Genomic DNA, 13,796 nt, shown 5'->3' with positions numbered 1-13,796 from the left:
CATACTAAGGCATAAAAGACTGAGAATGACCAACCCATGGTCATTTCCAAAGATAATTGCACTTTAATGAAACACAAAGACTTAAACCAATGGGAGTGAACCTCTAATTGTGGATTGTAGTCTTTAGCATTTAAATAAATTGGAAATCTTTCTCTGATTGGGTAAGCCCAGATATGACCATTTAGACAGTCTCTATTCCCATCTTTTCTGAATGCAAGTGGTGTGTGAGAGACAGACATTGAGGAAATTCTCAGGGAAGACTTGTCCTCTTCAAAATCAAAAAGATACCAAAGGGAGCTCGGGATTATAGGGCTATAGGATCTGGGACTCAGTCACCTCACATTGTGCTTGATGCTCTCCCAGCTTCCTATTCTATCGGTGTCATGGGAGTTTTTGTTTTATGGCCATAATTTCATGAGCAATTCCAGTCAATTCCATTAAAGACAGAAGCACTAAGCACTGAGATTTAGATAGAAAATCATGTGTTAATGAACTAGACTAGGCCAGGCCAGGCACAGTGGCACATACCTATAATCCCAGCACTTTGAGAGGCCGAGCTAGGTAGATCGCTTGAGCTCAGAAGTTTGATACCAGCTGGGGCAACATGACAAAACTTCGTCTCTACAAAAATACAAAAATTAGCCAGGTGTGGTTGCCCATGCCTGTAGTCCCAACTACTTGGGAGGATGAGGTGCGAGGATCACTTGAGCCTGGGAGGTCAAAGCTGCAATGAGCCGAGATCATGCCACTGCACTCCAGCCTATGTGACAGAGTGAGATCCTGTCAAAACAAAAAAACAAAACAACAACAACAAAAAACCTTATGCCTAGGACTCTGCTGCTGTCATTGAAATACTAAAATATTATTTAAAACAATAAGAGGCAGGCCTCAGCAAAATTACGACACAGGCAACATTTGTATGTGTGTGGGGGGTATAATGTAAAGGGTATATAGGTTATGTCACCTTGCCTCTCCAGGTCTCTCTCCTGATTCCTGATTTTCTTCCTTCTATTCCCCTGTAGGTATATATCCTGTATCATAACTCCTGAAGGGCCTTTTGATTAGCTAGTATCACCTTAAAATGCTGACTAATAAGAAAACCTATCAGTTAATATTTCAAGTATTAGTTATACAGTATCCATAATGGTTGAGTTGAAAGAAACTTTCAGACTTATCAAGATCAACCCTCTCCCTAGTTTTACGGGTAGGGAAGTCCAAGGTCAAACAAGGCCAAGTGGCTTGTTTGAAGTCATACAATTAAACATAGGGAAGTTATGCCTAGAACCCAGACCTCCAAGCTGAGTGGCCTAAGGCTCTTTCTATTTTATTGAACTGTCCACCAGCTTACATCCCTTCCCAAAGATCATACAGAGATTATACAGAGAATCACTTCCCATCCATTCCTGCCAAGTTCTGAGATACCTTCTACATTGAATTTCTCCTACAACTCCTCCCTTCTGCCCTCACCCTCCTCTTGTACTTCTTTCCTCTGCAGATGTTATCTTCCAGCCAGTCGGTCCTCCCACTCACCCAAACCCATGCTACATCCCACCCCGTGCCCTACTTTTACTCATTTCCTAAGTAGGACATTCTGTCTAAAACCCAAAGGCCACAGACATTGTTGCCCTCACACGAGAAACAGCTCTTGGCCTGTTGAGCTCCACATATAAAGTAAAAGCATTTGATCTGAAAATAGATGTTATCATCAGATTATTACAAGGAAATTATATGACTGGAAGACAAGGGCTTTCATCCTTGGCAGCCCTGACTTTCCTCTTGGAATATTCTTCATAGGTCTAATCTCTAGCCCTTACTCAAAATGGTAAAATGTAGGAAAACTTAGAAGTCACCTAGAAGAAAACCAAAGATTCCTAAATGCCAGCCCATTTAAAAATTAGATGTGCAGACCCCACCCCAACATCAGAATTTGGTAATGGGGACTTAAGCATCTGTAGTTTTGAAAAGCTCCTCAAATGATTCTCTTGAGCAGTTAGGCTTGGAAACCCCTGAGGTAAGCCAATGCCTCATTTTACAGATTAGAAAGTTGAGTGTCAAGCTATACAATCTAAAACTTATTGATTCTCACATACAAATTTTTTTCCTTTTGCAGCTGGTTTGCTGGTAACATCTCCAGATCACAATCTGAACAGTTACTCAGACAAAAGGTAAATAGTCTTGTCCTTAAAACAGCCTCACAGAATCTCTTTGTATTTTGGGGTCCAGAGGCTGATGCATTTCTCGTAGAAACCTTGCTGCTAATTATATAGTCAAGTCATTGTAGTGTTGCTTGTCCAGTCAGTGGGTTGCCCGACTCTTCATGTCTAGCCACTACTTCTGTGTCCATTATTTATGGCTGCGTAATAAACCACTCCTAAATTTAGTGGCTTGAAACAGCAGGATTTATGATATCTCATGATTCTGTGAGTCAGCTGGGCCAGCAGTTCTTAGGCAGGTTTTGCTTAGGGGCACTCCTGTGGCTGCATTTGGGTGGTGGGTTGACTAGGGGCTTGGGTTTAGCTGAGGCAGTCAAGTGGAGTTCCACAGTTCTTCCCCAAGCAGCCTCTCCATGTGCCTTTCTTGGGCCTCCTCACAGCATGGTGATCTCAAGGCAGTGGTTGAAGAGGACGAGCCCCACGGTGCAAGCACTTTTCAAGTCTCTGCTTTTGTTGTGTTTGCTAAGGTCCCATTGGTCATAGCAAGTCACATGACTCAGCCTAGAGTCAGTATGGGAAGGGACTGCTCAGAGTATGAATAAAAGTAATGATTTATTGGAGGCCGTCAATGTAGCCATTAACCTGAGCTCTGTCACTGCTCATTAGCACCTAGACCAGAGTATAGCAGATGTGATACAGTATATGTTTATCTGAATGCCAGTAGCAAACTCTTTTGATGTCTAAAAATGACACTTTGATATAGTTTAACCTGATAAAAACACTAAACACTACACTTATTTCTTTGAGGGGTGCTAGTGAGAATGTAATGACTTCATTTGGCGCTTTGTCACATTCATAGTTTATAATCTGCTCTTTCTGAACCTTCATCTGCTTAGTATTAGCACAAGTCATTGAGAGAGACAACTTGAGTATAGAACTTTAACAACTGATTTATTCTGGATGTTTGGTTTTCTAAAACCTTCCAAGGGCATGATACGGTGATACATGGTTCTAAATTGCATTTCTTAAAGATGAAAACGTTAGGCTTACATAAGCACAACCCCGAGAAAAGTATGTGATAGGGTTAAACATTAATTGGAGAGGAAGAGTTCATACACATAGGGAAGATCTGTAAAGAGATTGAGTGAGAAACCTGTGCCCTTTGTGACATATAAAGTCAATCTAAAAGATTTATTTTCCAACTACCTACCATGCAAAATCATTTTTGAGAATAATGAAAATATTTTCTGTTCCTTCTATATTTTCCTTCCTTTTTAGGGAAAAGAAGGAGCATTTATGGTTAGAAATTCCAGCCAAGTGGGAATGTACACAGTGTCCTTATTTAGTAAGGCTGTGAAGTAAGTATGATAAGGATTTATTTCTTTTACCTTTCTGCGTATATTCTTTGAATATGCTGGTCACAGTCACATTTTGGGATAAGACATCATCTTTAAACTCTGGAATTTTAAATCAAAGTATTTCTGTTGAATGTGACCATTTGTAGTTGCCTCCATCACCCTCACCCCACTGCCTCACCATCCTTGCCCCACTACTTTCAAGAGGCCATTCTCTGGCTAATCCTCTCCTGCCCCACCCTAGGCAGTAACAGAGTGCCCAGAGCACAGCATGCCTCAGTAAATGTTTATTAAGAGACTCCTAGGTGATTCCCTTTCATTCAGGTCTAGGCCTAGAAAGAAAGAAAAAAAAAAAAAAAAGCAGTGGAGCCTCTATACTCTCAGCCCTAGCCACCTGCTGAGCAAAGGTGCCTACTCCAGTGTCCAGTTCTTAGTAAGACCTTCCACTGGGTTCGGAGTTAGCAGAAGGTTGACGCAGTGCCGCTGTGTTCTCTACACAGCTTCCTTCCAGGGCTCTGTCCTCTTTGTGTGACTAAAAGTTTTTGTTTGAAGCCAAATTTCTAGATCCAAATCCTGGCTCTCCTATTTCAGGGCTTTGTGACATTGAGCAAGTTTCTCAACCTCTGTGCTTTCATTTGAAAGGGGAACATAATGATTGTTACATTCCATGAGTGGAGTGAGTTAATTCATATATTATATCCAGAACAGTGCCTGACACATAGTAAGCACTTAATAAACTAACAGTAATTACTATTATTGTTGTTGTTGCTGCTGGGGAAGAGTAGTTCTACCTGCTGCACTCCCTGTACCCTAACACTTGGGCATAAAAGACACCCCACAGTCATCTCATGCAAATCATCATCAGAATCCTTCTCCAGAGTTTTACAAGCCACTTTGTTATTGGTAGCTAGCTCTTTTTTTCCTTCTAATCATCCTCCAAAGCAAATGGGAAAGCTGTTTTTATTTACACCATTTTGCAGATGAGAGGATTGAGGTTCAAAAAGAACTTATGAAGACCTACCTGGAGCTAACAAGTGACTAGTTGAAGCTGGGCTTCCAATAGCCAAGTCATATTCCTTCATCTACACCTCTGTGCTTACACCGAACCCCCAGTGTTTTGGAATGAGAATCTGGTCAAATACTGATTAGGATCTTTTTTAAAAAATTTCTATGTGTGCAACTCTTTTTTAGCAGCTATATTGAATGATCGTCTGCCTTGGTGCCTTCTCCATGTGCCCTACCCCACAGTGCATATATGTATATTTATAATAATTAAGTAATAAAAATGTTATTTTATTTTGAAATTTTTTACAGAGTGCCTACCTACACTTGAGATAATAGGATGTACCCTGAATTGTCCCACAGCACATTCCAATGCCAGAATCCACGTCTCCAGTGTATCTCATATATTATTTTTCACATGGTAACACCTGGATGCTGGCTAAAGCCAACCCAGTAAGAATCAGGAGAAGACTTTGTTGACTGAGTATCGAAAGCTCTGTGGTCCTCTGGCCCTGCAGTTTCAGCCAAACCTGGCATCAGATGTCTTCCTAGTCGAGTTTCCTGACTCCAGATTCATTTTTTTAAGGTAGCCAGGTAGATAAACAAACAAATAGGTAAAGAATCAAATGAATACAGAAGCCCTCTTTTATGAAACCTCATCAATGGCCTTGAGTGAATTGTATGCTGACACCAAAAGCTGATTAAACATTTGCAGCAAAGAGAAGAACCCTTTCTCCTTTAGTACTTGCAATTTTTACTCGGTTGATGTTACAGCAACAATTTTTACATTTTTTTAGCTTTTATTTTAAGTTGATGGGTACATGTGCAGGTTTGTTATAAAGGTAAACTCTTGTCATGAGGCTTTCTTGTAGAGATTATTTCATCACCCAGGTACTAAGCCTAGTATTCAATAGTTATTTTTTCTGCTCCTCTCCCTCCTCCCATCCTCCACACTCAAGTAGGCCTCAGTGTCCACTGTTTTCCTCTATGTGTCCATGTGTTCTCATCATTTAGCTCCCACTTACAAGTAAGAACATGTGGTATTTGGTTTTCTGTCCCTGTGTTAGTTTTCTATACAGCAACAATTTATTAACTGTTTCTTATATGCCAGGCATAACCATATAGGGTAGCTAGTGAGTGATAGAACTAAAATCAAAGCCTGGCTCTTGACCACTATGTAATTGTCTACAATCTAAGACAGGTGTATTATTCCTGATTAGCTTAAATCAACGTGCATCAAGTCAGCATTATTGTATAAAAACAGAGGAAAAGAAAAAAGTGTTTTATGTGGAGAGGGTACAAGTTCACATGAGGAATTAAAGGACATCCCCACCTACTTCATTCTGCATGCCCCAAAAGAGCCTCCTCCCATGTTTTGGGGTGAGGATACTCAACAGCCTAATCACCTTTACCTCCCTCATTTCCACCTCTGTTATTATCCTATAAGATAATTTATGCTCAGAATAATGATCCTGAAGAACTGTAAGCCTCTCGATCATCAAAGAAAGATTCCAGTTTTATACACTTACTAAGGGAGGAGAAGCCTGGAAAGTTGGAATTGTACTGTACATGAATTCTATACGTGCACCAAAAGATACATTGGCTTCAGAGAAGAACTCTCTTCCATAATTACTTTTATAGTTACACCAGATGTCAAGACTGAGAAAAACACCAGATGCCAAGACTGAGAAACCCTCCCTGACTTCCCTCTCCAAAAGTTGCAAATGCATCTAAAATAATTATTTAACCCTGCTTAATTAAGTTTTAATTGTTTATTTAAAACGTTCTAACATTCTCTCTGTTATTAGTGATAAAAAAGGAACTGTCAAACATTACCATGTGCATACAAATGCTGAGAACAAGTTATACCTGGCAGAAAACTACTGTTTTGATTCCATTCCAAAGCTTATTCATTATCACCAACACAATTCAGCAGGTAACTTATTTTAGTTTTTTCTTTTATGGGCCCTTGTTCTTAAATATTAATTTTCTTGGATAATACTGATCCTCCTAATATTCTTAATTATATAGGGAACCATGAAAGTAGGAAAAAATCCTCTCAAGTCTTTTGCCTATCATAATCTTTAACTTACATTCCTAGGAATATAACATGATTGTCTCCTTAATGCCAGAAAGAATGAAATTGAGTAAACTAGGTGACTTAGAAAGAGAAATTCTCTTTATAAAAATACTTGTAGGATTTTTCTGTGTACAGAAGCAAGAAGATTATAAATTTAAAATATTATAGAAATATACATATATATCATTGGATCATGGACCAATTGTCTATTATGACAGGGCTTTTTGCATGCTGACACTAGCACTTACTAATCATTACATATATAAATAGAAATTATATATTATGCATATACATTACATTTTTAGAGAGATGAGATCATTCTACACATATTGCTCAGCTTGCATTCTTTACTCAACATGTCTTAGAGGTTTTTCCATGCGAATACAAAGAGTTTACTCTGGTCTATTTAACAGCTGCGTAGAATTCTACCATAGTTACCCCATAATTTATTCACCTAGCCCTCTGTTGATTAGCAGTTGGATCATGTCCAATATTTTCACATTATAATGGATGTTTCAGTGCACAATTCTGCATGCATAGCTCTGTCCATCTGTATGAGTGGTTCTATAGCCAAATGCCTAGAAATGGAATTTCTGAGACAAAGGCTAAGAATACTTAAAATGTACAGATTGCCAACTGCTTTTCAGAAATATACAATCCTACTAGCATTTTCTCTCATCCTCACCAACACTGGGTGTTATTAATCTTCTAAATTTTTGCCTAATCAACTGGTGGAAATCCATCTAGAAATACCCTCTGTTTTCTAGAATAGTGCCACTTAAGAGCAGTGGCTGAGTGAATTTCCAACAGTGAGTAAAAATAAGCCATAAGCTCAGCACTAAATTTGTGCTACTTTATATGACTTGATTGCATGCATGTAGGTAAATTGGCCTCACTTCTGGCTTTCATTTTGGTTTCTACTGTTGTGTTTCCTTTGCCCCAATTTCCTCAATTGTTTATTTTAACCTGTAGTACCTCAGAAGTACCTTTTGGAAAAGGTATTGGACAAACAGACATCTCTAAGTGAAATGATTCCACTGCAGAGGATGCACAGGAAACTTCACAGGATATCAGTAGGAAATATTAAGATGTTTATTTAGATTTGGATTTTTATCTCATTCTCTTACATTTTCTGTTTGTGGTTGTATTTTTATAATTCACACCAAATATATATTTCATAGAAATGTACTAATTTTTATATTTTAATTAATTAATTAATTGAGCTGATTAAAGGTGAAGGATTTTTATCAAGCAGAGAAATAAGAAAAAAACATAAAAGTGAAGGATTTTAAAAGGTTGGAGACCACTCATATAAAAACCAGACAAATATACAGAAAAAGGAAGGAGGGGAAAAGTACATGTGTGATAGGTTCCTTGACTTGGACAGCATTCCACATTTAAAGCAAAAAACATATATACATATATTTGTAATGGGTTCTTTCAAGCAACTATTAAATTTTATAATTATTTTAACCCAGTTTTACCATAACTAAATATAAACAATTAAAATGACTTGACCACTTAATGAAACTTAGTAATAGGTTCAGTTTTTAAAAATTCAGATGGCTTATTATTTTTTATCCTTCTGTATTGTTTGAATTTTTTGTCAAATGTATGTGCTTTGTGTATACATATTTAAGCATAAGATTGTAAAGACATAGCAAAAAAGAAGGGAGAGAATTTTTAAAGATTCCGTCATGCAATTAATTTCTATGGGATTTTTAAAAATCACATACAGTGTTTTATTCATCTAATTTTTGCTTTGCATTGAGCTAATTAGTCAAGTTAAGCACAACTACAACATGAATGGATTCTCTCTCTGCATTACAACATTCTGAACTCTTTGCTTTTTCAGCCACTTTGGAGAGAGACTAGTTGTGAACCAATGTTACATAATGTGATGGGATGTGATGTAATGATGTGATATGATGCTGATTCCATTGCAGGCATGATCACACGGCTCCGCCACCCTGTGTCAACAAAGGCCAACAAGGTCCCAGACTCTGTGTCCCTGGGAAATGGTATGGATACATTCTTGGGCTCTTAAACTCCATTTTCCATCATTTTTGATTGAAATATATGGTTAATTTACCGACAAAAAAAAAAAAAAAATGGAGGAAAGACAGGAAGGAGGCCTCTGCTCAGATTGTATCAGGAAGGATTTTCTTTAAAAAAAATTCTGTCCTCGTCCAGGCGCGGTGGCTCAAGCCTGTAATCCCAGCACTTTGGGAGGCCGAGACGGGCGGATCACAAGGTCAGGAGATCGAGACCATCCTGGCTAACCCGGTGAAACCCCGTCTCTACTAAAAAATACAAAAAAAAAAAAAAACAACTAGCTGGGCGTGGTGGCGGGGGCCTGTAGTCCCAGCTACTCGGGAGGCTGAGGCAGGAGAATGGCATAAAACCCGGGAGGCGGAGCTTGCAGTGAGCTGAGATCCGGCCACTGCACTCCAGCCTGGGCGACAGATCGAGACTCCATCTCAAAAAAAAAAAAAAAATTCTGTCCTCTCAACCTAAATCTGTAAGCTTCTAGCATCACCAAAAAGATCATCAATTTGTTTTCTCTTATTAGACCCCATTATTAGCCTCCAGCACCCCACTGTCTATCCTTTTTTTTTCCTGGATTTTGTGCCCACTCAGCAGAGCTAGTATCCAACCTTATGTTTTAGGACGATCACATCCATCCCGATCACAGTTTAATTTTTTTATTTAAAAAATCTAACAATGTTTTACCAACCTAAGGACATCGAGTACATTTTGATGCCGAGCCTCTCCAAGATGCCTCTGGTTGGCAAATTGTTTTTGCTCTGAGCCTTCTTGTCAAATAACTGTAGCCACTTCGAGAATAGTGTTGTCCTGGTGCCATTGTCAAGTAGCCACAAGACCACATCACTAAGGGTTTTTTTTTTTTTTAATTTATCAACTTAAAATAAAAAGTCTTGTTTATATTGTCACTGTGAAACTCCCACTGGAGAAGAAATCACTCGGGAAGCTGTTAGCCCCAAAACTTTCTATGCTCATCCTAAAGAATGTCCATCTTGCCTTGTTAGGAATCTGGGAACTGAAAAGAGAAGAGATTACCTTGTTGAAGGAGCTGGGAAGTGGCCAGTTTGGAGTGGTCCAGCTGGGCAAGTGGAAGGGGCAGTATGACATTGCTGTTAAGATGATCAAGGAGGGCTCCATGTCAGAAGACGAATTCTTTCAGGAGGCCCAGACTATGACGTAAGTTTTTCCCAAGGAATGGCTCTTTAGCCCTCATCATGGGAGGGCATTAGCACTAATAGGCCTGCTCTTAACTTTGCAAGGCCTAGAGCAAAAGTCCACATACTGTATCATAGACATAAATATTTAGAAGTTATAAATCGGACTAACACACTGTTAAATCAAATCAGTCTTATGCTCCTACTTTGACAAATATACCTTCATAACAACCTGAAAGGCCATATTCAAATTTAGAATTTCCAAGACTCTACAAAGAAACCAGCCGCTGGCCTGTGGTCTTCCAAACTCCACCCCTGCCCCTCTCCCCCAACACCCAACTCCGTCCTGCACTATAAGGGGCCTCAGTAATTATGTGCAGACAGAACATTCAGTACACACAAGCTCCCTCTCTGTCTCCCGCAAACAGTTATCTAGTGGCTAATGATCTTGGCTAGGGGTAGCATGCTTTACCCTCAAGCGGACAGACCCCTCAAGGAAGAGTCAGCACAGGTCTTGAAAGAGGACTCAGGACTACATGGATGTGTGATTTCAGAGTCCTGGTGCTCCAAGGGTGGCTGAGAAAGGGACATATAGGAATTGAGTAGGCATGCCTCCTTGGCCCTGTGGCCTCCTTGCCCTGTGGGGAGGTGCATGGTGGGATGAAGAACAGAGTGGGGCTACCACCCAGAACTAATGCAGTACTGAAAACTAATGCTCTACCAACAATATCCTTTTCCATCTTGGTACCTTCAATACGGTCTAATACTCTTCCTAATGTGTCTCAGCTCCCAGCACAACAGCCTTCAATTCTTGCCAATACGTATGTGTTCTCTTTCCATCTGTGTCTTCTCTCTCTCCCTCACTTTCTCTCTCTATCCCTCTCTCTCCCTCTCTCTTTCAGTTACATATAATTCTCCCTCTTCTTGTCAACATCGTAAATCAGACTTTGCAGAGTGACCACCATTCAGGTTTGCCGAGGTCTGGGAGGTTTTAGCACTGAAAGTCCTGTGTCCTAGGAAACCTCTCAGCCACAGGCAAACCAGGACAGTTGGTCACTCTACTTTTAAAGAATCAATCAGTATGGTATGAAAAATGATGTTATAGTAGGTCTCTGGTCAAAAAATAGTTGAAATAAAAAAATTCCTAACCTGCTAGAGATTGAGAGCACTTTTAAAATTTTTACTTAAACAGTTATACTGTACAGTGTTTACAGGTATTTCTCTAAGCACTTTATAAATATTAACTCACTTAATTCCCATAAGAAACCTATGAGGGTTGTACCATTGTTATCTTAGATTTACAGGAAACTGAAGCACAGAAATGTTGAATAACTTGTCCGGAGTCAGCAAGCTAGTAAAAGTGGAAAAGCAGAGATACAAACCCAGGCAGACATTCTCGTGTCCATTTCTTTAGTCATTCTTTTATGAAGACCAAAGGAACCAGGAAAGTCAGAACAATCACTTTTACCATAATTGCACAATTATTTGGAAGCAGAGATGCTATGTGAATATAGGCCTTTCGCCCCAGCTGACTTCGTGGGCATATGAGATCCGCACAGTTGCAAGGGCCCCCAGTACCTAGAAGGGCCCTGTGCTTGGTTTAATGCTCTGCTGTTGCCATCTTGAAATAATACTTCGCGATTTTTTTTTTTTTTTTTTTTTGAGACGGAGTCTCGCTCTGTCGCCCAGGCTAGAGTGCAGTGGCCGGATCTCAGCTCACTGCAAGCTCCGCCTCCCGGGTTCACGCCATTCTCCTGCCTCAGCCTCCTGAGTTGCTGGGACTACAGGCACCCGCCACCTCGCCCGGCTAGTTTTTTGTATTTTTAGTAGAGATGGGGTTTCACCATGTTAGCCAGGATGGTCTCGAACTCCTGACCTCGTGATCCACCCGTCTCGGCCTCCCAAAGTGCTGGGATTACAGGCTTGAGCCACCGCGCCCGGCTATACTTCGTGATTTTTAAACAAGGATTCCTGCATTTTCATTTTGCATTGGTGCCTGCAGTTACGTAACTGGTTCTGCCTTCAGCGATTGGAATGTCATAAAACTGGGAAGGGGGCCCTTGATATTCTCCTTTTGTAGGACAGATTTCTGCCAGATAGGAACTTTCTGCCAGATTTTTCTCATGGTTACAGGCTCATGGTGCAACCTCTGTGTCTTGGTATAACTTTAAAACATATTTTTACCATTACCAAGCTGGTATCCATAAAAAAACACACAAGAAGTCATTTAAAAACATCACCTAATCATAAAGAAAGATGTCAAACTGTGCCACAATGGGAAAAAGTCTAATCCCAATTGTAGGGTTCAAACTGAAGCCTATCATGTGAGGAGTATCAGTTAATATGGTGCCCCACCTTGAGCTGCCTGGGCAGTGGCTGAATTTGTTCAAGGAATATTCCTTTACTGGGTGATGGACCTTTGTGCCATCGCAAGCCTTCCCTTTGAAGGGAGCAGTGTTGAGTACCATGCAAGTCTCCGAAACTGCTAAAAGATGAAAACTCCCAAGCTCATCACCTTGAGTGACATGATAAGCACTGTCCGTATAGTTAAACTAAGAAGGAAGAAAATAACTTAAAATTTAATAAATTCTTATTAAAATATTTAAGACTTCACATGTTAAATTTAGACTTCTTTACACATTTGAACATTACAGAATAATCCTGTAAATTGTTAAAATTAGATTAATCATATATGAACAAGTTAATGAGCTTGTAAAAACTGAATGTCCCTTCTCAAAAGAAGACATTCATGTGGCCAAGAAACATATGAAAAAAGTTCATCATCACTTGTCATTAGAGAAATGCAAATCAAAACCACAATGAGATACCATCTCACGCCAGTTCGAATGGCAATCATTAAAAAGTCAGGAAACAACAGATGCTGGAGAGGATGTGAAGAAATAGGAACGCTTTTACACTGTTGGTGGGAGTGTAAATTAGTTTAACCATTGTGGAAGACAGTGTGGCGATTCCTCAAGGATCTAGAACCAGAAATATCATTTGACCCAGCAATCCCATTACTGGGTATATATTCAAAGGATTATAAATCATTGTACTATAAAGACACATGCATACATATGTGTATTGCAGCACTATTCACAATAGCAAAGACTTGGAACCAACCCAAATGTCCATCAATGTTAGACTGAATAAAGAAAATGTGGCACATATACACCATGGAATACTATGCAGCCATAAAAAAGAATGAGTTCATGTCCTTTGCAGGGACATAGATGAAGCTGGAAACCACCATTCTCAGCAAACTAACACAGGAACAGAAAACCAAACACCACATGTTCTCACTCATAAGTGGGAGCTGAACAATGAGAACACATGGACACAGGGAGGCGGACATCACACACTGGGGCGTGTTGCGGGGTGGGGGGCAAGGGGAAAGATAGCATTAGGAGAAATACCTAATGAAGATGACGGGCTGATGGGTGCAGCAAACCACCATGGCACATGTATACCTATATAACAAACCTGCACGCTCTGCACATGTATCCCAGAACTTAAAGTACAATAAAAAAAAATAAAATTTAAAAATCAACTTCTGCGTGGCAAGAAAACAAAATAAAAACCCTATGCAAACTAAAAGACAGATGACAAACTGGACAAAATTATTTGTAATTCATATTATAGACAAAAGACTAATCTCCCCAACAAGGCTAATACTTCCAAACTCATTAACAACTACACTAATGCACTGTTTGTTTGTACAATGGATCACTCAGAGTCAGCTCAGAATCTAAGAGTAAAGTACATGCCAGTCCAAAAATGTGTCCAAATTCACTGAAATACAATGTAGAACAGAGAATAAAGAGTAATTGGAGTTACTAAGTACTTTCAAAAGCTTTATGCTTAACCGTGAAGACAGTAAGAAGAGTAAAGCAGCAGTTCGGGAGCCTGTTTGGAGAAGTGAAGGTGATATGGCAGCACACTGCTAGAGACTCCGTTAGAAATTTAGCTTAACCTGTGCATCTCACAAATGGAAAAATAAATCAAG

The 13,796-nt window shown here is 39.6% G+C and overlaps 1 protein-coding gene across 4 annotated transcripts in view; it reads left to right on the top strand.

Annotated features, from left to right (window-relative positions):
* The window catches only part of BMX (BMX non-receptor tyrosine kinase), a 55,448-nt gene that overhangs the window by 27,400 nt on the left and 14,252 nt on the right, over window positions 1-13,796 (top strand). For all 4 annotated transcript variants that reach the window (XM_023198952.1, XM_023198949.1, XM_023198950.2 and 1 more), the window contains exons 10-14: window positions 2,111-2,165; window positions 3,432-3,511; window positions 6,319-6,446; window positions 8,537-8,611; window positions 9,641-9,812. In XM_023198952.1, the coding sequence (XP_023054720.1) occupies window positions 2,111-2,165; window positions 3,432-3,511; window positions 6,319-6,446; window positions 8,537-8,611; window positions 9,641-9,812 (510 nt within the window). The remainder of the gene's footprint in view (window positions 1-2,110; window positions 2,166-3,431; window positions 3,512-6,318; window positions 6,447-8,536; window positions 8,612-9,640; window positions 9,813-13,796) is intronic.

The sequence above is a fragment of the Piliocolobus tephrosceles genome, chromosome Y (assembly GCF_002776525.5).
Source record: "Piliocolobus tephrosceles isolate RC106 chromosome Y, ASM277652v3, whole genome shotgun sequence".
NCBI classification, from domain to species: domain Eukaryota; kingdom Metazoa; phylum Chordata; class Mammalia; order Primates; family Cercopithecidae; genus Piliocolobus; species Piliocolobus tephrosceles.
Note: the sequence above shows the minus strand (reverse complement) of the source record. Positions and strands in the feature narration are given on the sequence as shown.